The sequence below is a fragment of the Melanostigma gelatinosum genome, assembly GCF_949748355.1.
Source record: "Melanostigma gelatinosum genome assembly, chromosome: 19".
In the NCBI taxonomy this organism is placed as follows: Eukaryota; Metazoa; Chordata; class Actinopteri; order Perciformes; family Zoarcidae; genus Melanostigma; species Melanostigma gelatinosum.
Window position 1 is genome coordinate 334,098 of NC_136652.1, and position 25,742 is coordinate 359,839.

Sequence of the window (25,742 nt, forward strand, 5' to 3'; positions counted from 1 at the left end):
CTAAATAAGCAAACATCTAGAATAATTAAACTATACTACTTATGAATAAAATAACTTAAATACTAGCTAATACTAACTAATAAATAGCTCCTACAATATATTTACAAACGCATATGAATACATCCGAGCGAGAAAAACTACAAGTAGCCTACAGATCTAACAGGATATAACTATTTCTGTGACTTCCTGTTTATTTATTTTATGTCACTCAGCAGACTTGTTATCGTTACAGATCTGCACACTGTAGCAAAGAGTCAGGGACGGGGCGGACACTGTTGTGACGCGGCAGTTTCCCAGCATACAGTGGGGCATCATGGCGGACACAAGGGAGAAGGCACTGCAAGACTACAGGAAAAAATTACTCGAACACAAAGAAATTGACGGGAGGTTAAAAGAATGTAAGAGGCTATTTTATTTTCACGTTTGTGGAGTTACAGAAATGCATCTTGTATGTTTCGATAACATAAATATGATTGGGTAGCCATCATCAGCTAGCTGGCCAGCTAGCTAGTGCTTTGTCATGCAGTTAGCATGCTCATAGAAATGAATGTAGTGCTAAGCCGGTTAACGCTAGTAGTGCTATCTTAGCTAAGAAGTAACGTTAACTGTAAGTAGACTAACAATTGTAAGAAAAATGCTATGCCGAGCAGTAACTAACGTTAGGTTAATAACTTCTAAAATTAAGTGAACCATAGCCTTTGTAGCCATTATTTCGATACACATAATGTATGTAACTTATGTCCTAATTATCTGTTAACGTAATTACGACATTTACGTGAAGCTAACTTTGACCAGCTAACGTTAACTTCCATTATCAGGCATGTTTGTTTGACAGTGTGACCACAACTTCCACCCTTAGCTGTAACGAACAGTTTCATTCTTGACTGAATTTTGGTGTTTGATAACAAAAAACTAGAATCAACATATTCTGGCCTCCTTTGTTTTCTAGTAAGAGAACAACTGAGAGAACAAACTAAACAGTACGAGAAATCAGAAAATGACCTGAAGGCTCTGCAAAGTGTTGGTCAGGTAAGAATATTTATTGTTTGTAACTCGTTAACATTTTAGCCTCTGGGATCTCAATGAAGGGATTAATTCAAGTTGTTTCAACAATAGACTGAAATTTTATTTTGTATATCAACACAATGACAGGCAGTCACTGGCATAAATTAAATTTTGGAGACATGACCATTTAGAAAAGAATTGTTAAATTCATCATTAGTAAAAAATAATCACTATGGTAGCAATTTCTTGTCTCAGAATCTGAAGTGATTGATTCTGTGTTTTTGTGAAGTTCCTCACACAATACTGCTTTCATTTTCATTGACATTGAAAAGGATTATTATATTCTGCTGCCAGATAAGCAGCTTCACGATTATAAATGCGTTGACCAAGCCCCCTTAAATTCTATCTGGCCTATCAGGATTAACCGTGCTGTTAAAGACCAATCAAATCCTTCTTTATAGTCTAGAGCAGGGATTCCCAAAGTGGGGTGCGCGCACCCCTGGGGGTGCGCGAGCTGCCTCTAGGGGGTGCGCGAGAGGAAAAATGTAATGGCGGTGCAGTCCTGTCTCCTAAAAATTACGTTCCCCCAAAACTAAAATGCATTCTCAATTACGTTTTACCACGAACGTATTTTCTCCCTGATTACGTTTGTGTTTGACGTACAAATACGTTTCTCATCAACATATCTTTGCTGTACTCTAGTCTTTATTATTTTTCTGTGATCTGCCTCGCGTCTACCCCGCTACCCACAAGTTATTGACCCGCGGCCTGTTCCGAGGGCTGAAGACCTGACGATCGGGTGCCTCACGGCGGGGGCGGCTGGAGACCTCGCGTCCCAGCGCCAACGAGTGAGCGCCGCCACTCGGAACCATAAAACCAAGTCCCGGATTTCACCCGGGGGACATTCTGGAGGTATTGTGACCGGGTGATGTGCCTCGTTGCTGGGGAGGTATGAGCCGAGAGTGGCGGGGTGTTATGGAGGTATATATTACAACTCGGTGTTGTTCCCGTGCGTGGATGAGCGCATTTCTGCCGGAGACAGGCGGCGTGTTGTGGTCGTATTCTGACCGCGTAATAGGGAGGAGAGGCGGTGGTGGAGAGGGAAAAATGTTAAAGAGATGGTGGAATGTATGATTGGAGAGAGAGAAGCGAAAAAGTTGGACGTGATCCCGGTGTCCAACAACACTGTCGCGCGCATCGATGCTTTGTCCGAAGACATCCTGGCTACATTGGTCGGTCGCGTGAAGAAGAGTGAGTTTTACTCTCTGCAAGTAGACGAGCCTACAGATGTGGCCAATCTGGCCAATCGTCCGTTACCTTCGTAACGTTACGTCCGTTACCTTTTCGAAGGCACGAAAACAAACGCCACGCGCGAGCAAACTGTTCTCTCATTCGTCCGATTTTTATGCGGCTCTGTTGCTTTTTTTTTTTTAAGGTGTGTGTGTGTGTGGGGGGGGGGGGGGGGGTTGGGGGTGCGTGAAGCCGGTCGGGATGTAGAAGGGGGTGCGTGGCCTAAAAAGTTTGGGAACCGCTGGTCTAGAGCAGAGGTCCCCACCCTTTTTTGTGTCACGGACAGGTTTCATATAAGACAATGTGAAGCGAGCAAGAAGGATCGTAGCCGACCCCTCACCCTTGTCAAAAACTGTTAGTGCCCCTTCCATCTGGTAGGAGGCTGAGGTCCATCAGGACCAAGACCTCACGACACATCAACAGTTTCTTCCTGTCGGCAGTTGGGCTCATTAACAGAGCCCGGGACCCCCACTGACTCTGTCATCCCCAGGACAAACTCCTACCGGTCACTCCCCTGCACATCCCTTCTATTACACTCAACACTTTCACACTACACTTACATCTCACTGGTTTATAGTCCTGTTATCTGTTCATTTGTGCACTTTATTTTATTTTATATTTCACTTTATTTTATATTTTACTTTATATTTTCTGTAAATTGAATGTATTTCTACTTTGCACTGTTGATTGTTGTCAAATGTTATGCACCTCCCGTCATGTCAAATTCCTTGTATGTTCAACATACCATGGCAATAAACGGTTCTGATTCTGATATTTTCACAGACCGGCCTTCAAGGTGTGGCGGATAAACACGACTAAATTAAATGATATGATCGGCATGAAAACAAATATAAAATGCATAAATAAATACAACTCACAACGCTGAATCAGTGGGAGCCCTGAGCGTGTTTCTCTGCAACGAGACGGTCCCATCTGGGGGTAATGGGCGACGATGACACCCGAAGTGTGTTCCTTATGTCCAGTCTACTCTGTAATTTTGTTTTGGTTGCTGTCACTGCAGAACATCCCGCTTCACAAAGAGGATGTTGGAAATGGAAGCAGGGTTTTCAGTGCTTTAGTGGCGATCTCAGGATATTCAGCCTTGATTTTAATCCAAAACACCAGCAGAGTTGTTGTCTCAAACATACTTTTAAGGCCACCGTCATTTACAATCTTCAGCAGCTGATCTTCTGTCACCACATATTCTGCAGAGCGGGCTTGGCACGTCAGAATTACTCCTGATATTTAATTAGACTCCTGATATTGTCTGTTAAATGAAGCTTTCATTTTCTTGGAAGTTGTAGGCTCTTCTTCTGTCTCCTTAGTGGGCCTTTCCCCCATTGCAAAGAAGCTCTCCACAAGTTATTTACTAATTTTCGCTAGTTTGCGGGCTTACTTTTTGAGGTCACGTGACCGAGACAAGCGTCTTGACATGTATCAAGAGCCACAGGAGGAGGAAATTGCGAGAGAATCCGGTCATTTTTCAAAATAAAACTTCTTTCAGACTGATAATCAATAAAACAGAAATAATATAATATTTACTCTCTGTGCGGCCCGGTACCAAATGACACGCGGCCCGGTGGTTGGGGACCACTTGTCTAGAGGAGACACGAAGTTGGCTTTATAACTTTTCTGACAATAGTGAGAACAGATTTCTATAAAACAGGATATTATTGAAAACATATGTGGTATGTAATGCATATTTTTATCTGAATGTTTATCACACATCTTTCATCCAGCCTTACACTTGTGGGTCTATGAGATCTACGAGATGTCGGTCAGAGTGTCTCAGTAAAGAGAAAGGAGAGGGTTCAGTGTGTGAAGACAGTGGAAAGGACCTAATTAGAAAAACAGGAGGGAGTGAATCAAATCTGCCTCTACTAACTACATCTGTGCCTCGTTCCCTGCAGATTGTTGGAGAAGTGCTCAAACAGCTGACTGAGGAGAAATGTAAGTTTATTGGAACATTTACAATTGTCACAGTACAGCAGGTAGTACCAGCAAAATAATTTCAACAAAATATTGCTCTGTGTTCATCTGCAAAATGTATCGGTGCAACGTATCTTAAAACACATGGTTAAGATCGTATCACGGATAGGGTTGGGTACCGAAACTCGGTGCCAATATGGCACCGGTTCCTATACGGCCGGTATCTCCCGGACTGAAACGCAACGCAGATTTCAGTGCTTCCTTTCGGTGCCTGAGCCGATTGAAATACTTTTTTTTACACTACTCTGATGACTCCGTCCTGGCAGCAGGACTCGGTCCTCCGCTCCTCACTCATAGTATTATTGCAACGGGGTACTTGCGGCTCATAAGCACAGGCACAAACACAAACACAGGCACGTGAAAGCTTCTTCTTCTTCTTTGAGACAACTGGCGGTTGGCAAACGACGAATTGGCGCATTACCGCCACCAACTGATAAAATAAGTCATGAGACGTGTCGTATTTTGCCAGAGAAGGAAAATATGCTCATATTTCTGCAAAATAATTGCTGAAGTTTGAAGCTGTAGTGTGTGTACAGAGTGTGTTTTGTATTTATTTAAGTAAACTGTTAACAGTTAACATATTGTTCATAGTTAAAAAGTTTGAAGCCAAGTGTTTTGTATTCATTTATATTTATAGTATACTTATAGTGTAGTTTGTAGTATACAGTTAAGGTTCAGGCACCGTTTAGGCACCGGCATCGTTTTAAAAGTATCGTTTTAGCACCGTTATCGGAAAAAACGTAAACGATACCCAACCCTAATCACGGATCGGATTAGCACCAAAGAAAAAACGGGGTAAATGTAACCTTTTTAGATCCCTGATCATTTTTTTCCCCCACCGATGATCCATATTGGCAGATACAGATCCCTTTGTTGTTTGATTATAACAGCTGGTCTACAAGGCTCCAGACAATTTTTAAGACTAAATGTTGTCCTTTTACTTTGTTAAAGTAATTTTTGATGGGGTTTTTTCTTCATAAAAACACACAATTCAAATAATAAGGAAATTAAAGATAAAAATAAAAGATTTTTGATTAATGTAAATCATGTCACTAGTGGTTTTAATGATGTATAATAATCTGCTTAGAACTAATGTAAACGGCTCATAATTCCTTCTCGTATCTATTAATGTTGTGAAAACATCTTTAAAAAAACTGCATTTATTCAAGTTTCTCACTAACACCACATTTTATAAGAGTACATGATAACGTTATAATTTACATTCGCCCAATACTCTTATTCACTGTAGCCTTTAGCGGTGCGCCCACCTACCTGTTCATGTTAAACACGGATTGGTTGTTTACAAAGAGATCGGCAACTTGAAAAGCATAATTATGCGAATAACGATTCTCAGTAAAATGTTTTTTCACACTGTTATGGTTAACGTTAAACGGAGTAATTCATCCGCGGCTTACATGCGTGCCAAACCGTGAGGGGGGATCCTGTACGGATCAAGAATGGTCCGTGGCACCGCTAGCAACACGCCACTCTCCTGTTTCCACTCTGTCCACACTTTTTCCTCCATTTTGGCTTCGCTCCTTCAACTGCTCTGTGGCAGGCTCATGTTACGCAAGATCCACCCTCTTGAAGCTTGGCAGCCAATGGAAAATGACTAATGACAGCCTCTAACTGTGACACGTCAGACTGATTAGCCCAGACCTGTAAAGCTAATGTATTTTTTTTTTTTTATTCCAGTCATTGTCAAGGCCACCAACGGCCCCAGATATGTGGTTGGATGCCGCAGACAGGTAGGTGGTGAACACATGCCAATGTGTATTAGCTTCTCTTATTTGTGTGTTGCCGGCTTTTATGGTTACATATTTGGTTGTCATTTTCAGAAGACTGATAGACATTTATGCAAACAAAATTAATACAAACTTGCCTGCAAATATTTGTGTCTGGACCCAAAGGTTCAGTAAAGCATCATGCTCAATCGCAAGTTACAAGTCTTCAGTAAAGCATGATGATCATTTTGTAAATGATGGTCCCTTTTAGAGTCAAATAGACCATAAAGCGGAGTATGCTTTGGAGCGGGGCTACCTTGTGATTGACAGGTCTCTACCAGCGCCATGAACAGCGTCTCCACGACAGTCTGCATTCTAAATATGGTCACTTTCTGTTACTTGTTGCAACAAAATCCAAGATGGCGACAGCCAAAATGCCAGACTTGAGGCTTCGAAACCAGCTGTTCACAAACTACTTGTGTGATGTCACAACAACTACGTCCACTTCTTATACACATCCATGTATGACACCTTTAGTGTCCCACAGCTGTGAGAAGTCTGATAAATGTCCCCAATTGTTTTTCACCTGCTGTAGGCACCAGGTTTTAACAATACAGAGGAATATATGCAAAAAATACAGACAGTATCTATGTTTCTGCATCATAGATTTAATACTTTGTTTTTAACTGTCCATCATAATTCTGACCATGGTTGACTTAAGGTGGAACCTGGAATATAAGGTTATATATGTGGATTTTATGTAATGGACCGACACAAAATTAATAAAATTGGTTTCCGATTCTTAGATGCATCGGGATCCTCATGAACGATTATGACTCGATGTAGAAAACTCAATAATCGGAAATGTCAAACTCAATTCACGTTATGATGGGCTGTAACAATTCTGTGACACCGGGCTGTCCATTCCTTACAGCTGCCCCTGAACATGCATCTTGTTCGCATTCTAAACTAGACTAAATACTGGCGGAGTTTTGGTGAGAGCGGCTGAGCTTGAGCCACCGATTATGAATAATGTCTCGAAAAAGTTTGATGCATCAAGAAGAATCAATTGTTTTATAATCGCATCGTAGCCCTTTGAAATCAAATCGTGAGGTGCCTAGAGATTCCCATCCCGACCAACTATCTTCAAAAAATCATATAATTAGTTAATGAAGTCCACCTGTGTACAATTGGGGGGGGGGGGGGGGGTCACCATTCTCTAAATCTATGTTTCTAACATTTTTTCAGCACGTAGGGCTATGCTAATGTTAGGCGATGGAGTCTTGATTCGGTAAGATCAACAGATCATTGATTCATGCCCTGACAGCTTTCAGTTAATAAATCTTCTGCAGCCTACAAACTGTAGTTTTTCTGTCAACGACCCGTTTGTTGTTTACTTAACTCGAAATGTTTCCATTTCGTGGAAGCAGGATGTTTATATTTATTTTTATATATTTTTTCCGCTTAACTTTACCAATTTTGACCATTTAGTAAAGGTCCATGGCATGAATCCAATAAGAATCAATTTAAATTCTAGGTTGTAATAAAATATAGAAATTCAGTGGAAAACTCTTTCATGTACTGAGAGACATTGACTTGAAAATGAGCAGGACTGTAATGCAATCAAAGTACCTCTACTATTGTGTCTGTTTTTGGCCCATTCAAAAATTTACATATCTGCCGCATCTGCATATACATTTACAGACGCATTGTTTTGTCCATCAGTTTTTTTTTATAGCATTTATTTATTTTTACAAATCAAAATTGTTGATTGATGGTGTTTTTTCTGGATAGAACAAAAATAACTAAATTTTAACTCATTTTCAACCTCAGTCTTAAGAAGGTGAACACTAATCTATGGTGGCTTTCATTGCAGTTGGACAAGTCCCAGCTGAAGCCAGGCACCAGAGTGGCGTTGGACATGACCACACTCACTATAATGAGGTAGGCTGGATTTACTTACTTTAACCTTCAGGCTACATAGAAGACTGAACGGATGCGATCCGTTAGCGGAGCGGATATGCCACACAGTGTATTTTTTACTTTACCGTCTACACCTCTAACCACACTGGGCTCATAGTTGTGTTAGTCATTCAGGCTGCTATTTCAATCTCTCTTGTCAGCTATTATCAAAGGACATGGGTGCAGTGTTTCCCACAGGATTTAGTTAGACTATGATTGGTGGACCAGCCACACTCTATGTAATTCATAGGAAACAATAAAAAGATATTATGTTCCTTGTAGTCAGTAAGTCATTTATTTTATATGGATATGGAAAAATACCTTTTATGACCTTTTCCTGTGTAAAAGCTTTGGTAAGTTAAATGCATTTGTTTTTACATCTGCAGTAGCTTTAACATGTTTATATATTATTATTTGTACAACTTGATTTTATGAAGATGGATTTTGTTTGGTTTTATATGTGATGGGAACCATTGTTATGTCCAATGTTGCTCTGGAGACATATTTAGTCGGTGCCAGTGTTGCCAACTTGGCGACTTTCTCACTAAATCTGGCGACTTTACGAACCTTCTTGGAGACTCTTTTTGTCAAAAGCTACTAGCGACAAATCTAGCGACTTGTTCTGGTGTTGGAGACTTCTGGTGGTTTGACTCTGACGTGAAAGCACGTACCGTTCTGCACTGTCGTGAACGAGCAGCGGGAGCTGCCGTGAGCTGCCCCAAACCACTCACAGGCGGACTCTCTCTCGTGCAGCAGTCCCAGCTGCAGTCAGAGCAGAGAGGAGACGCACTTTAGGTGTATTCGTGTATCTGCACTCTGCAGTTAGTGTATTCATAGGTGTTGAGCTTAATTTTTACACGAAACAAATAATAACCGTAGCTGTGGCGTCATAATCAGGTGTTTCAGCTGCAGGACAGCAGTGAAGGCCCAGGTATAAAATGCACGGCCAGCCACTGCATTATAGTCAATATGGGGTTGAAGCATCTACTCAGTTTCCTGTCATAATTATCCTTCATGGATGTCAGGGTTTGCTCCAGGAAATAATTAAGCTGAGGTGGTAAGCCACCCAGATCCTGACTCCTTCCTGATCAGTGTAAAATACTGCTACTGCTCCTTTCCCTGGAGGACAATGTTTTAATTAATTATTTATTTACGCGCTACAGAAAAGGGAAAGTATTGAAGTAATACTTTCTTATCTTTGTGTAGGCTACTTATTGAGCATCTGCAAGTTTTTGCGTGCCTTGCAGAAAGAATTGCAGCTTATGAACCATTTTTTTAGTGTAAATATTTGTATGTTTTTCTCGCCACACCAAAAGAATATCAAGAAGTGACTTCCAAGAATGCAAGATATAATGAACCATCCATTTTTTGCATTTTTGCACTCGTAAAGCTGTAAACGTTCCTCAAAATATGGAAGTAAAAGTGGCATGATGAAGAGTAAACCATATACATACACAGCTGGTGATGGGTGTGTGCTAGAGCGGCCACGTATAGGAATTTCCCTGCAGTGATAAAGATTAGCTCAACAGCGAGATATGTGGTATTATTGCCTTTTTATTTGCAAATAATTTTATTCATCCTGATTTCAGATTTATTTCATAAATAAGCTTTATTGTTGGTCAATTATTAGCTGTATCGTTGTTTTTAAATGAAAAAATATGGCAGTTTTCAAAGTTGAGTTAACTTATTGCATAACTTAATGCAGAACACAGAAGGGCAATCAGGCCCAGTGGTTTTATCAGCCGAGATGCTTTGGTTGCATCTAGTTGCTATGCTACTGAATATCCGCAGAAGTTAAAACATTGGCACATGGTAGAGTACCTGCTCTGGATGAAGGGAAGGCTAACGAGTTTTTAAATTCTCAGTGTCCAGAAAAACCCCACACGCTCAGCGCCTCTTCACACTGTTGTGGTTGTAGCATAGTGGAAATATGCAGCGCTTCCATTACAAAGAATTAAAAAAAAGAAGAATGTGAACATAGCCCTTGTTGACACATGTCAATAGTGCGTTTATTCTGACAGCCCTGCCGTCTGCTCATAATGTGTATCCTGTTCTGTCCAAGGTACCTGCCCAGAGAGGTGGACCCTCTGGTCTACAACATGTCCCACGAGGACCCGGGCAGCGTCTCCTACTCTGAGATTGGAGGCTTGTCTGAACAGATCCGTGAGCTGAGAGAGGTACAACAAAGCCAGCAATTCAAATTTTTTCATTATTATTATCTTTTGTTCTTTTAAAAAAAATATATTATGTTACTCACATTGTGAAATGTGATGTGTGTGTTTTAAATTGAACAGAGGCTCCCATATGTGTTAGGAGTTAACAGTTGTGTGTTGGTTGGAGGGATACTGTTGTGAAGGCATTAAGACAAGATGATATATTTAGATTTAAATTTCTGTCAATTGAATCCAAAACAATGCTGCTGTTATCTGGTGACAGGTGATTGAGCTGCCTCTGACCAACCCTGAGCTCTTCCAGAGAGTGGGCATCATCCCCCCTAAAGGCTGCCTGCTCTACGGGCCTCCAGGTCAGTGGTCCAGCGAAATAACACCCGTCTTTAAGCTTGATATTCTCCGAAACACCAGAGGGTGTACAAACGCATGTACTGCGAAGAAGCAAGAAGACAACAAGTGTAACTGGCAGAAAGCCATAAACCAACCTCCACAATGCAGCAGAGGATTGTAATTATTTTATATATTTATATATAATATTTCATATTTATGGACTACTTTTATCACCTTTATACAAGGCCTTTGAAGAAAAAAGTATGAAATGCATTATAAAGACACAAAGGTTGAAAATTCTGTAAACAATTTGATTTGGCTGCAAAATATTTACTCAAATATAGATTTTTTTTTAAGTCCTCCTATTTCTAAAGCTGCTAAAAACAAAATTGGCCTACTTTGTAAAATCTGACATGTTTTATAGTGTTTTTATCAGTGAATATTTGTCTGTCATGTCTGACAGTTCCAATCGAGTGCGCCTAGATACTAAAGTTCAGAGGTGCACGACCAAGCGCAGCAACCACTGGCAGAGCCTTTGCTGTGATTGCATTATTTACTTCACCACGGCGACCATGAACTAGAAAAGCGCGATAGAAAATTGATTTATTATTACTTAGAAGGCTAACAATCGGTGACTATTTGTTTCTGAGACACTAAGCCCTTTGTGAACCTATTTGCATATGAATTTTATGACACAAATATCTTTTAAGTGTTGTATAGTTTTAGATCATGCGTTTGGATCTGTATCTGGTGTTGATGACAGATTCCGTCTGTAACAGGTACTGGGAAGACTCTTCTTGCCAGAGCGGTGGCCAGTCAGCTGGACTGTAACTTCCTCAAGGTGAGTGTCAGCGCCGTGTCAGGTCGGACTGCTACGCTGTAGTCAGTCAGCTGATGCTGCGTGTGTGTGCGCTACAGGTGGTGTCCAGCTCCATCGTGGACAAGTACATCGGTGAGAGCGCCAGGCTGATCAGAGAGATGTTCAACTATGCCAGAGACCACCAGCCCTGCATCATCTTTATGGATGAGATTGATGCCATCGGTGAGTAACACTGAGGATCTGGTGTAGTTTTTGTCTTTCCTAGGGCTTTAGAATTTTCGGTTAGGGTTTGTTCTTTTAAGGGTATATGTATTTTCTCATCTACTCTGCATAAAGTTACAATCAAAGCTCTACAAATCTGCTTTTATTGTGAAGCAGCTGAATCTTGTAGGCAGCCTTTGTTGCTGATGTTAGCTCATGCTAACGCCTCGTCAAGATGGAAAAATGGATATCAAGATACGAAACCTGTGTTTTTCTTCATTGAATTTGAATTCCCTCGAAGCCCAGGATCCAATTAGACCCATTACTAGAATATACAACATAACAACACGAATAAAATAGAACAAATGGAACAATATAAACACTGAATACACACTAGAAATAGGATATTGCAGTCCTATTTGCACTGCATATACATACAGTGGTTCAGATTCTTCTCTTGGGGTTTAAATACTTCAGTTGGGACCTGCCAGCCTGTGTGTTGGGAATCATCACCGAATGCTCGTCATGTTTGTGTGTTCCCTGTAGGCGGCCGTCGTTTCTCTGAGGGAACTTCTGCTGACAGAGAGATCCAGAGGACTTTGATGGAGGTACCGTACTTTCCGGACTATAAGTCGCAACGGTATATAGGCCCCACCTGCTAATTTTGAGAAGAAAACTGAATATTTCCTAATATATGCCACATCGGACTATAAGCCGAAATGCTACCCGCGATTAGCATTAGCGATTAGCATTAGAGAATATAATATAGCTTTGTATCCACCTTTGTACCGTATATCTTTTCATGCTTCATACAGACATACCTACCGGTTCATGATGTGGTGTGTTCAAGGACCCAAATGCAGACTCAGGACAGCAGAGTTATATTGCAAACCAAGATGATTTATTTCTCTCACTCAAAAACACGCACACAAAAACACGCACACTAAAAAACTCTTGAACAAGTTTTGTAGAACTGTAGAAGTTTTGTAGAACTGGAAAAAACGGTAATAAGTCAACTAGGAGGCGTCTCCACGTGCTCCGCACAGGTCCAAGCCGGGAAGTGGCTTACGGTACCGGTAATCCCTCTGATCCGAGCCGGAAAGTGGCTGGATCGCGATTGATCGCTATCGCCTTCGTCCTCCTGTGCACTAAAACCATTGAAGTCCTCTTCTTCAGTGTCGGAATTAAACAGCCTCAGAATTGCTTCGTTCGTGCTTGCAGTCCGTCTTTCGCCTGCACCCTCAGTGTCACTTTGCTCCCGAGGCAAATCCGCCCTTGAGCTTGCGCTGTCCTCATCTCGCAGCAGTCCAGCCTTTCGGAACCCGTTGGTGATGGTGGATTCTTTCACACTGCTCCACGCTGTTAGGATCCACTGGCAGACTTGAGAAAAAGTTGCTCTTCTCATGTGGCCAGTTTTTGTGAAGGATTTCTCTCCGTCCGTCATCCAAGCCTCCCACTGAACTCGGAGTGCCACCTTAAATGAACGGTTCACACTAATGTCAAGGGGCTGCAAATACTTTGTTGTGCCCCCATGAATCACAACTGGAATAGAGTTTGTCGTCTTGATGGCTGCTTTAACAGAATCTGTTATGTGGGCTCTCATGCTGTCCAAAGCTAGCAATGCCTTTTTTCTGTGAAAAAATCCCCCTGTTCGCTTCGCGTAGCATTCCGTCAGCCATTCCTTCATTACGCTTTCTATCATCCACCCTTTCTTGTTCACTTTCACGGCGATTCCTTTCGGGAATTTTTCTTTCCCGGCATTGTCATCCACTTAAAAATCACCATGGTTGGAAGCTTTTGTCAGGATGCCGTGCAGCCCAGAACACACGTGAAATGCGTTCTCTCATGGCCAGTTGTTTTGAGCGTGATGGAAGACTCACCCTTTTTGTTAACAGTCCTAGTGAGAGGTAGGTCAAATGTCAAAGGTACTTCGTCCATATTTATGATGTCGTCTGGTCCAATGGAATTTTCGGTTATATGTCTTCGCGTGAATTCGCTGAAGTTTGTCATTTTTTCCTTTAAGTCGGGAGGGAGTTGCTGACCAGCGGTCGTCCGTGTTCTAATCGACAGGCCCTTTCGTTGCATGAATCTGAAACACCAAGACGGTCCACCTCTGAAATCTCCAATGTTCTTTTCGGTGGCGAGGGCTTTAGCCTTCAGTCGGATTTGCACGGTGGAAACACCTCGACCGTCTGCTCTGTGTGTTTACCCAATCCTCAAGAGTTTTTTTCAAGATCAGACCACCTGCTTTTCCTGCCTCTGAAAGCTTTTGTCGTCTTTTTGCAGCAGCTCAGTTCTTCGGTCTGGCGTCTCCAGCGTCTCACCATCGATTCAATGACGCCGAGCGAATGTGCAGAAGCTCTATTTATTATTTATATCTAGCATCATACGCATTTCTTCGTGTACCGGTTTTCTCCATGGCGAGCGAGGCGAGGTGCGTGCAATGAATGAAACTCACAGTGGCTGGACACTCTTTTATCCGTCCGGGGTCTAATCATGAGCATGCATTCATCCGCTGTGTGCGATCGACTCCGCCCAGTGCGAATACAGGTGTGTCATGTATTCATCCGCCACATGCTCCGTGGTGAGAGCGCCAAACAGCGATCATAGTTCGTCGATTGTTTGCCACAATTGTGGCAAATCTTCTAGATATCTTCCAGATATGATCTTAGTTCATGTATAATTGTGTTTGCAGTGTTTACAATGGCTGGTATGATGATGTTGCGCAGACTTTATTTTAATATGTCTGGCCTATTTCCGGTATTTTTCTCCGTGACAAATGCTTTCTACGACACGCTGAATGCTACACTTTTCTAAACATTGTCCTAACTGTAGCCTCTTTGATTTGATTAAAATAAAAGCTAAAGTGAGAGGTAGGTCAAAGGTACTTCATCCATATTGTAGCGACCCTGTCAGTAACAGCTGGTAGCAGAGGGGTTGCTGGTAGTTGCTGGTAGCAACTGTTCTGTGTCGGGAGCTAGTAAATGTTGTGTTAGACCGGAACCGGAAGTTGTGGTTGTTGTCGTTGTGGAAAACACACTTTACGGATAATGTTCGAGGGAGTTGCTCGGCAATAAGAGCGACTGTTTCTGTGAATAAACCCCTTGCAAGGACCCTGTCTCCGACTCGTAAGTGGAACATTACAATATTCATGTTAAATGTGTTGGCGGAGGAAAGCTACGGAAAAATCCGTATATAAATCGCACCGGACTATAAGCCGACGCCTCAAAGCGTGGGGTAAAAGGTATCGGCTTATATTCCGAAAAGTACGGTAACTGAGTCACTGAAGTGATGTCTTTTTCTAGAACACTGTCCTTTAGAAAGTAACTCACAGGAATCTCTAGACGGATCTTTCTCTGCTGCCTTTTTATAGAGATCTTTCAGCTTCATTAAGGTGGCTTCTAATTCCTTGGAGTCAACAACTTTAACCTCAGTTGAGAGAGAGGGAGAAAATTTGGAGATTGTACTATGTTTTATCTTTTGCAGCTTACATGACTATTGTCCTGCTCTGCCATGTCTTTCCTCGCCTCTTCCTCTTGTGTGTGTAAATGTCACTCGAATCAGGAAACTTATCAGAATACCCATATTTGATTGGCTGAGCTGCAACACGTAACCGCTGCAACAAATCGTGTGTGTATATATTAAGCCACAGAAACTGTTCAAATATCAAAATGTTCAGCTCTTTGTAGTAGTAGGAGAGGTGTCATATGACTTTGCATATTTGTAATCTTTAAACTTTTTGAATGATTAAGCTTTTTGCAATTTGTTTTTGAATTGGATATCTATTTTCAGCAATGTTTTTACGATTCATTTCAGTTTTCAGCATTCCAACGCATTTTCAGCAGGAAATGCTTTTTCTAGTTCAACTTCTATTTCTTCCATCCCACCTCTTCTTCTCCTTCATATTTTAAGCTACAGAAACCGTTCAACTGTTAAAATGTCCAGCTCTTTCACCAGAGGGGTGCTATGACTTTTCATATTTCTAACCTTTAAACTTTTTGAATTATTAAACTTTTTATTTTCAATGGGATCTCTATGGAGAATATTTTCAAATCCTCTTAAACTTCTTCAACTTTCAGCTACAGACACCATTTCAACTTTACAATGTTGAGAAAACCCTTAACTATTGCCACGTGATTCAGCTTTTTGATATCTTTTAAACTTTTTGAATTGCAGCAATTTAACTTTTATGATTTTTCAGCCCTTTTCTGACTTTATAATGGGTGTGTATTGCACAGCTTAGAGTGCGTGATGTCACCGCTAGAGTGAAGAGCAGCTTGAGATTCTTGTGAAAAAAACATTTGTATTTTGCCACTGTGTCCACAATCTTCACTCTTCATGCATAATTTCTGGATGTAGAAGTAGCTAATATTGTCCTTGTCGTAGAAAAATTACTGTGGAATCCCACAGATTTCCACATTTGACACAGAAGCCGTTAATTGAGAGGAAAACCAACTTTCTGCTCCATAGAGACCAATGTTAAATTTTGCTTCAAAAACATCTTCCACAGAACACGGTACCCCATTTCTAGATCGCCATTTAAGCCACATTTTTTACACTACAGACACAATTTTTACACGATCTGTTTCTCAAGTCATCCTTCCTCTCAATTATTAATATCGGAGCAATAGGAGCTACGGTTATGGGAGTTTTGATGATTTGTTTGAGAGGTGTTTCCCTGTTTTATCTCCATGAAATGTGTTGGGAACGCAAAGGAGCGTGTTTGGGTTATCAGCATTTAAGAAACTGAATTCTTGACATCAATAGAATTATTACTGTATGTAACAATTATTAATGATTATTAACAACGGGGCATACATCTCTCATACAGTCATTCAGGTCTTAGGAATCTTTAGAGGTCTTTCCCGCCTCCTCCACCCCCCCCCCCCACACACATACCCACATCCCATTTCAAAATAAAAGCCCCAGAGAGTGAATTCCAACTGAACTGCTTGTGATGAAGCCTGTCATTTAATAACCTCCGTTTATGTGTCAAACATGATGATTATGTCTCCTCTCCCCCTCCCTCCCCCACCCAGTCCCACCCTTTCAAAATAAAAGCCTCATGGATTGACTGTATTTAAACGTTTAGCTCAAAATTAGGCTTTTTTGTTGAAATAATGAATGCTCTTACTAATACTGCGACAACTACTACTACTGCTAATATTTCTAGTATTACTACTACTACTACTTCAACTTTTGCTGTTGCTACTATTACTACTACTGCTACTGCTATTGCTGCTACCATAAATATTATTACTCCCACTACTGCTATTACTACCAGTACTATTATTACTTATACCACAACTGCTAATACTGCTATTCCTGCTACTACCAGTACTAATACTACTACAGCTATTAGTACGACTGCTACTAGAACTACTACTACTGCTACTTCAAAAACTGACTTTACTATTACTACTACTACTACCACTTATTCTACTACTACTACTGTTATATTAAATACTACGACCACTACTACAGCTATTACAACTACTGATACTACTACTACTTCTAATTACTAATACCTCGACTACAACTTATACTACTACTGCTACTACAAATGTCACTCCTGCTACAACTAGTACTTATTCAAATGCTACTAATACTTATACTGCTAATAATACTTCTACTACAACTTCTACTACTACTACAACAAATATCACTACCGTTGGAATTCTTTTAAGCTACAGAAACCGTTCGAATATCAAAATGTTCAGCTCTTTCAGGAGAGGGGTGATATAACTTCATATTTGTAATCTTTCAACTTTTTGAATAATTAAGCTTTTTGCAATTACTTTTAAATTGGATATCTATTTTCAGCAATGTTTTTGAGATTAATTTCAGCTTTCAGCATTCCAACGCATTTTCAGCAGGAAATGCATTTTCTAGTTTCCAAAGATCTCCTGCTGCAGAGAAACCCTAAACTGCTCCAGTAAAATGAGCTCTTCATTTTTTCGTTAAGTGCTTCTCCCACAAAGCCAGATAAGATTCACAAAACCTTCTTCAGTAGGTTTCTGAACGCAACCGTATGGTCCCAGCACTGCTTTCTCCAATTCATGAGTCTAAACCTCTGCAGTTGTCTAGAACTGCTCTCTGATCTGTATTAAGCTGAGGCACTTTGAAAATAGGCCTGTTTTCTTTAGGCCACTTACTTCCCAAGGTTACAGAAACATTTAAACATGCTGAATGCTCTGCGGAAATACTGTACGGCAACCACCAAACGCACACTGCAACAGGCCTATTACAAACTACACACCACACAGTCCCACCACCTGTTAACTGATAACAAAGAGTCCAATCACTGACGACTCACTCAATCTTATCCCAAAACGCTATAGATCCTGCAGTCAATGCTAACACTAACATTACAGACAGTGGGCTCACCTTTCCCAGTCTCTCACACAGTTAGTATGATCATTTTAAAGATGAACAAAACCAAACACCAAACTCCCTCTCGTGGATGATAGTACTGTTCAAATGAATGGTTTCAGGTCTAGAGGACTAAAAGGAAGTGTGTAACATTTAAGGGGATTTATTGGCAGAAATGGAATCGAATATTCATAACTGTTTTTCATTAGTGTAATCACTTGTTACCTTCGAATGAGCCTTTCATATCTACATGGGGAGCAGGTCCTCTTCACAGAGTCCACCATATTGCACGTCTGTTGCTACAGTAGCCCAAAACGGACAAACTAAACTCTAGAGAAACTTTTTCCTGTTTTTACGTTACCTAGAGCAGGGGTTCTTAACCTTTTTGACCTCGGGGCCCAACTTTTCAAGTACAAAGTGTCCCGGGGCCCATTCAAATATTAACACTGTATTAGTTGAACTAATTGATCTCACTCTTGGGTTGATTTGTATTCAATAACTATATTAAATCCACTTACAGTTTAACAAGCAAAACCCTTGTCAAATAAATGAGATGATACAATGTGATGATCACAAAGACATTTCTTTATCATGTGTATGTAAACCTGCATACACAACAAGAAGCCCAACAGGCTTTCCCACGAGCGTTTGATGTTTCGTCGCTAAGTGTCTCTTTATTTTTGAAGGCTTCAAATAAAACCAAATAAAATGTGTCTGGACCCGCAAAAGCTATTTGATATCACAGCTTATAAAGTTGTATATATCGTTATAGTATATATACACAAAAACTATAGTTTGTTGTATTTATGAAAATATAGAACAAGAATAAAGACAATTCTTGACATTTTATTGCAATTTTACCTGATATAACGATATCAAACTCTTATGAAGAGGAGAGTTTTCTGCAGCAGCTGCTCTTTGTCGCTCATCTCCAGCGTGACACTTCAGCACATGCTGTGTGCTTGTTGTGGGAGCATACAGGTAAGCCAGCATCGTTGGCAGTGAAAGCAAATGAAGACGTCCACGCAGAGTCAAACTTTCTATTTTCCTCCGTGACTTTTCTTTTTTTGGATTTATCCATTGATAGTTTCCAGAGGGCGGGGGTCTGAAAATCATGATTTCGCGTTCACAGGGAAAAGCGCTTGATAGGGGTAGATGATTTAACTGCCTGTGGGAATAATTAACATAAGATTCTGTTCATTCTTGCTTATAAATTATGTTCTCTCTGAACACATTTCTCTTTTGGAGAGTCATGTGAGATATCTTCTTCGATCGGCGCAATTTCCCTGCTCTTCTATTTCCTCGTCTCTCCCCCGTGTGTCACGGTGTGTGTAAACCTCGCTCGAGTCAGGAAACATGTCAGAATACTCCTATTGAGCTGCCTCACCTGATGTGATTTAGACGCATTGGTCGGTGTGTTTCCTGCACCTGAACAAGTGCCGTAACGGCTGGATAAGACGCGCCGGTTAAAGTATAAACTCAGTGCCTAATGTGTATATAATTCCTAATTATCTATCGGATTTAGGGCCTGGGTCCGGTCCGGTCCGCCAGTTGGGGACCCCTGATGTAGACGCTTATTGTAGCTTGTTAAACAACTGACTGACGCATTACCGCCACCAGGTGGTGGGAAGCTATATTTAACTGAGCATCTCATGGATAACAGTAATATCTCTGGTGTCTTCAATTGATAACCTATGCGGCCCCGCAGCCCACAGGTGCAAAACTGAACGTTTTTTGCGCCCAAAACACCTGGCAACAAAGAGTGTGCCGTCTTGGTTCAGAGTAGGTGTCAATATTTTCTCACCATAAGTACAGACTGCACTGGTCTTTGTGCCCTGAATGGAGCCTTGCTACCTGATGGATGACAGAATTACACAGTGAGAGACGGGTTCAGAGGAAACAAGTCTAAATGCAGATGGTGTCCTTTTGCTGTTGCCATTACAATGTGCAATCAACAATTACGTCATAATACGATAAAGCGAAAACAAAATCTTGTGACTCGATGAGCTACTAACAGGCCACACGAGAGCTGCACCATGCTTTCCACCCTTAATGAAGTCCAGTTTAAATATCTATAAACAATATGGTGCTCTAGTCAAGAAATGGTGCCGCTGAAAGTGTAGAAATGAAACCGAGGCTCGAAGTAGTGGTAACACTGGTGAGAATTTTCTTTTAGGATCAAGGCGCAAACAAGTCGTACCCTGACGTAGTGGTGCAACGGAACACACAACTCACAGTTCGGATCGAATCACGGATCGGATCAGCACAAAAGAAAAAAACGGGGCAAATATAATTTTCACAGATCCCTAAACACATTTGATTTTTTGCCGCTGATACTAATTTCCGATTATTGATGATCCATATTGATTAGTTGACCAAGCCCCCTTAAATGATATCAGCTGGTCTACAAGACTGCAGACTATTTTGTTTTTTGCCACCGTCCCAAAAATCATTTCAACTGCTCTGAAGTCAGTGAAAACTAAGTCTCCTTTGACTTTGTTATAGTAATTATTGATTTTTTCGTCATAAAACCACCCAATTGAAATGGCCAAGTCATAATTCCCTTTCTAATATCTATTTATGTTGTTGTGAAAACATCTCCTTCAAACAACTGGATTTATTCAAGTTTCTCACTAACACTACATTTTACAGATAACATGTGAACACATAACGTTATAATTTTATCACGATCATTTTAACGCATCGTAATTGAAGTGAACCTCCGTTCTCGTGTAGATTTAAACGCGGATTAGTTGTTGATAGTGTAACATTATCTAAGCTAAGCGACTAGAAAACTATAAATATAAATGCTGATGGCATATTTTACTGAATATTGACGCATAACGATCGTCAGTGAAACTTAATTTCACACTGTGATGATTAACGTTAAACTCAAATTATTCCACGGTTCACATGCATGCCGAACCGTGAGGGGGATCAGTACGGATGGACAGTGGTCTGTTACACCACTAGCAGGATGTGTACTGCATGACTGCATGTGGATACTGAGACAGTATATGGTGCAGCCTTAAGCCATACATGTGAGAAATGCCTTTGGTTGCTAATCAACAGGAAAAGGAAATGGGCCTAAAAAAAATCATATCCATTAGTTCTGTTTTTACTGAAGTATGGGTAATAGTTCTGCCTGAACATGAATCCTGAATGTGTTTGATATGATGGCGTCATATAGAGCAGCAAACCACAGTGCTGTCATACAGTTAACAATAAGCATATTCACAATGACACAGGTGATGCAGTACAGCACAGTCCGTCTGCAGTGGGACAGCTCTGGTCATCTGAGTGAATGAACTTCACTTTACTATCATTGTATTCAAGACATGATTAACTTGTTTTAGTTGTCATAAGTGCAACCATGTGAATAGAGGATAAAACACTGGGGTGTGTCTGTCCTGTCAGCTGCTGAACCAGATGGACGGCTTTGACACGCTGCACAGAGTCAAGATGATCATGGCCACCAACAGACCTGATACTCTGGACCCGGCCCTGCTGCGTCCCGGCAGGCTGGATCGTAAAATTCGTAAGATCTCTGTTCCTGTTGCTCATTGGTGTGTCGGTTATCTGACGGCACACGCAGCCAAGCTAACGTCCTTTTCTCCTCTTCAGACATTGAACTGCCAAATGAACAGGCTCGCCTGGACATCCTCAAAATCCACTCCAGTCCCATCACCAAGCACGGAGAAATGGGTGAGTGAGCAGAACGGCTACCTCAGGGGTGTCCAAACTTTTTTCAAAGAGGGCCAAATTTGATAATGTGAAAATGCCCAAGGGCCAACAGTCCCTGCTGACATTATTTTAAACAATACACATACATTGTTATTTTATCATTTTATTTTCAATGACAGCAAATAGCAATGTAACCAAATGTAAGCATTCATGTGTGAACACATCTCAACAACTATTCTGCCTTTCTTTCACATCTTGAAAGTCAGATAACAAAGAACAAGCCATCTAAAAGCTAATTACATAGGAACCGATCAATATTCTCACCTCAAGACAATCTTAAATATGACTTAGTGAGGGTGATGAAAAGTTGTCTAACATTTAAATTCAACACACATGAAACAGGCTCACGAAAAAAATCAAGTTGTCTCTTCGTATCTGATGATAGCTCTTCAGTGTTACGAGCCAGGCAAACATTAGCAAACTCTGTCTTCTTCTCGGGGCAATTATGTTTTCTGCTATTTTCATAACACAGTCTTTGATAACCTCACATTCCGTAAAAAGGTTTGTCATGTTTAGCAATTACCACGGCCACTCCGCAGCTTACTTTGATGATGTTTTCATGTGAAAGGGACCGCTGCTGTGTGGCAAAGTTATCTTGGAGTTGCTTCACTTTTCTAGCACGGACGCTCTCTGATAGCTTGTTGTAGCATTAGCACGTTTGGTCTCGTCGTGTCTCTTTACATTATATTCCTTAAACAAGGCAACAGTCTCATGACAAATTAGGGAGACACAGTTGTTTCGGTTTTCGGTGAAAAAAATATTGCGATCTCCACCTCTCCTGGAAGCGGCGGCCCTCATTATCGACTTTCCTTTTTTTACTTGCCGTAGCCATGACAGTTCAAGGGTCAGAGCCAATTTCAAACAGCCAGACAGTTACAGAGTGGTGCTGCCACCATGAGGTAAAAATAGGAATTGCATGTTGAATTTGTATGATTTATTCATTCCGTTTTGACTGTGCTGGCGGGCCATAAATAATGCATTTTAAGACAGAAGGCACGGGCCGTATAAAATCTGACCTCGGGCCGTGATTGGCCCCCGGGCCGGACTTTGGACATGCCTGGGCTACCTGAAGGAGTCCTCGTACTGGACACATCTGGCTTCCTTTGTCAGTTGTTCTCTCCTACTTCAACATTAGGTCACATTTGTTGGATCTGTGTCAGAGTTTTGCAGTTGTAATGCTGGTTGCTTGTAATTTCCTCATCTTGGACTCTACAGTGTTGTTGCACTTGACTCCCAAGCGGAGCATAGTGACACTTTGAGCTCGTGAATAACTGTGAAGCAACACCGGTCTACTTGATGGCAGCAATAATGGTCCTCTAAGCTGTTTTGGCAGCCACCAATCAACACTACATAAGCAATGCTGCCTGCAGGCATTGACTGCAAGGGGGCGGGGCTGCCCAGCGTTCACACACGCAACAGGCAGCCTCACTCACAGCGAGTGATCGCAGGGGAGACGTGCATCAAGGGCCGTGTACGTTTTGATAGTCTGTTTTACCGTTCAGTCGAAAAAACGACAATACGGAAATATTCTCGTTTTTCGTTTCACACCAAACATGGAAATAGGGGTCCGTGTACGGTCCCCACTGACATACAGAGAGCCGTCTGCGAAACGTGTTTCAAAGCCACACAGACCAAGGGAGGCAACGCGTCTAACATGGCAAAGCACCTTTCAGACAGACACCCCGAACTTTTCAAAGAGTTCAAAGAATGACTGGTAAGCAAATGTGATTATAAACATGAACACCCCCAAGCTCACCCATATACAGCTAACACGAGTAGCCTTAGCCTAGTTCAGGGGTCGGCAACCTTTTCTATCCAAAGAGCCATTTTGCCCTATTGTCCACCAAATAAACTTTGTCTGGAGCCGCAAAAGCTATTTGATATCACAGCTTATAAAGTTTTACATATAGTTATATTATATATACAAAAACTATAGAACAAGACTAGAGACAATTCTTGACATTTATTTGCAATTGTACCTGTTATAACAATATCAAACTCTTATGAAGAGGAGAGTTTTCTGCAGCAGCTGAGAAATCGCTCTTTTTCGCTCATCTCCAGCGTGACACGTCATGTGAAACGCTGTGTGCTTGTTGTGGGAGCATGCAGTAAGTCAGCATCGTTGTCAGTGAAAGCAAATGAAGACGTCCACGCAGAGTTACTCTATTTTCCTTCCTGACTTTTCTTTTTTTGGATTTATCCATTGATGGTTGACAGAGGGCGGGGGTCTGAAAATCATGATTAGCCACCTGCAGGGAAAAGCACTTGACAGGGGTAGAGGATTTAACTGCCTGTGGGAATAATTAACGTATAATATTCTGTTCATTCTTGCTTATAAATTATATTCTCTCTGAACATGTTTCTCTTTTTGGAGAGTCATGTGAGATAACTTCTTCGATTAGCGCAATTTCCCTGCTCTTTCTATTTCCTCGTCTCTCCCCCCTTTGTCACGGTGTGTGTAAACCTCGCTCGAGTCTTGTCAGAATACCCATATTTGACCCATATTTGATTTGATTTGGCTGAGCTGCATCATGTAATGTGATTTGCAATGCATTGGTCGGTGTGTTTCCTGCACCGCCAAACAAGTGCCGTAATGGCTGAATAAGACGCGCCGGTTCAAGTTTAAACTCTGTGCCCAATATGTATAATTCCGAATTATCTATCGGGTTTTTAGTTCCTGGCTCCGGATCCGGTGCGCCAGTTGGGGACCTCAGGGAGCCGCAACAGAGAGGCCAAAGAGCCGCAGGTTGCCGTGGATCTTGAGCTAATTATTTTTATTTTTAGTTAAGGAAAAATAATTATTCCATGAATTACATTTAAATGTGAAGTGAAAATATCAAACTCACTATGCAAGTAAATTAAGCATTGTTTATCCACCCACTCCCACAGACAGACAGACAGACAGTCAGACAGATGCCAGCAGAGTCAGCAGCAACACAGAGACCAGCTGTGTTTGAAAGCCAGCGGAAATATGAGAGGCTCAAAAGATGCGAAGAGGTTAAACATTAATATTAATGCCATTTGTTAAGTGTTCAAAAAGCTGGGCAGGAACAAGCTGGTAAAAAAGGGAACCGTGCAGATGTTTGATTTATTACTAGTATAGATAAATATACCAGTATCGTATTTGTGGTATTGTATCGTGATACTTATGGCAGGTATCGTATCGAAGTCATAATTTTGGTATCGTGATAACCCTACACTTAAGTAAGGTATACAAACCTACTGCTGTGTACTACCATGGTCAGTCTTTTAAATACTTTGGGTTCGGGTTGATATTGTCTTTGACATCTCATAAACATGTAACAGAACAATACGTTGTTTTCTCTTCTGTTTGAGCACACATGGGTGACGTGATCTGGCTGACCCCATACACTTTGTGAGACTTTTTCTGTCTTGAGAGGGGCGGGGCTTCCACTTTGTCATGATAAGACATTATGAGCAGTGAGAACAAAATTCCTGAACAGAGAGACGATACATTTCTTGTGATGGTCTTTGGTTCGTTTCAGATTATGAAGCCATCGTGAAGCTGTCAGACGGTTTCAACGGAGCTGATCTGAGAAACGTGTGCACAGAAGCAGGTTGGACATCAGTCGTTCAGTTTCCTCATTAGATTAATTTCCTCAATCCATGTTATTCACGTGTTTATTTGTTGCAGGTTTGTTTGCCATCCGCGCTGACCGAGAGTACGTCACACAGGAGGACTTCATGAAAGCGGTGCGGAAGGTGGCGGATTCAAAGAAGCTTGAGTCCAAGCTGGACTACAAGCCTATATAAATCTGTCATAGCCCTCTTCCCATATTTTTCATTGCATTTTTATGGATTTGCTGTGTTCCTCATCCTCGCAAGTTGCCAACAAAGTGACTTTTACTCAGTAACCCGTTTCCACTAGTTAGCGTGACCTGCATCATAGAGGCTGATCATTCTGCCATCCCACAGAACACCTGATAAAATAACTTGTACTGAAAATACACCGTTATATGGAAAGTTGTTTTTCAATTCATCACCAGTCTTTCCTCTCAACCTTAAAGTGTGATTGACATTCAGCATCTCACTGACTACATGATCCCAAACTCATTAAAGGGACAGTTCAGCCCAATATCAAACATTTGTCCTCTTACCTGTAGTGCTTCTTTT

General features: G+C 41.2%; 1 protein-coding gene across 1 annotated transcript; it reads left to right on the forward strand.

Moving 5' to 3' along the window:
• Positions 1–265: 265 nt before the first annotated feature.
• On the forward strand, positions 266–25,713 carry psmc6 (proteasome 26S subunit, ATPase 6). Its single transcript, XM_079290930.1, has 14 exons — positions 266–398; positions 950–1,029; positions 4,206–4,245; positions 5,980–6,032; positions 7,885–7,952; positions 10,033–10,147; positions 10,407–10,494; positions 11,251–11,312; positions 11,390–11,513; positions 12,039–12,100; positions 21,282–21,402; positions 21,489–21,569; positions 25,115–25,186; positions 25,264–25,713. The coding sequence occupies exons 1-14, from the start codon at positions 314–316 to the stop codon at positions 25,380–25,382; spliced, it is 1,170 nt and encodes a 389-aa protein (XP_079147056.1). The 5' UTR covers positions 266–313; the 3' UTR covers positions 25,383–25,713.
• The last annotated feature ends 29 nt before the right edge of the window (positions 25,714–25,742 follow it).

Excerpts from the sequence above, each read along its gene's own strand:
- psmc6 (XM_079290930.1), top strand. The coding sequence starts at position 314 with ATGGCGGACACAAGGGAGAAGGCACTGCAAGACTACAGGAAAAAATTA. Across the intron at positions 399-949 it reads TGACGGGAGGTTAAAAGAAT|TAAGAGAACAACTGAGAGAA; the intron begins GTAAGAGGCTAT and ends TTTGTTTTCTAG. Across the intron at positions 21,403-21,488 it reads CAGGCTGGATCGTAAAATTC|ACATTGAACTGCCAAATGAA; the intron begins GTAAGATCTCTG and ends TCTCCTCTTCAG.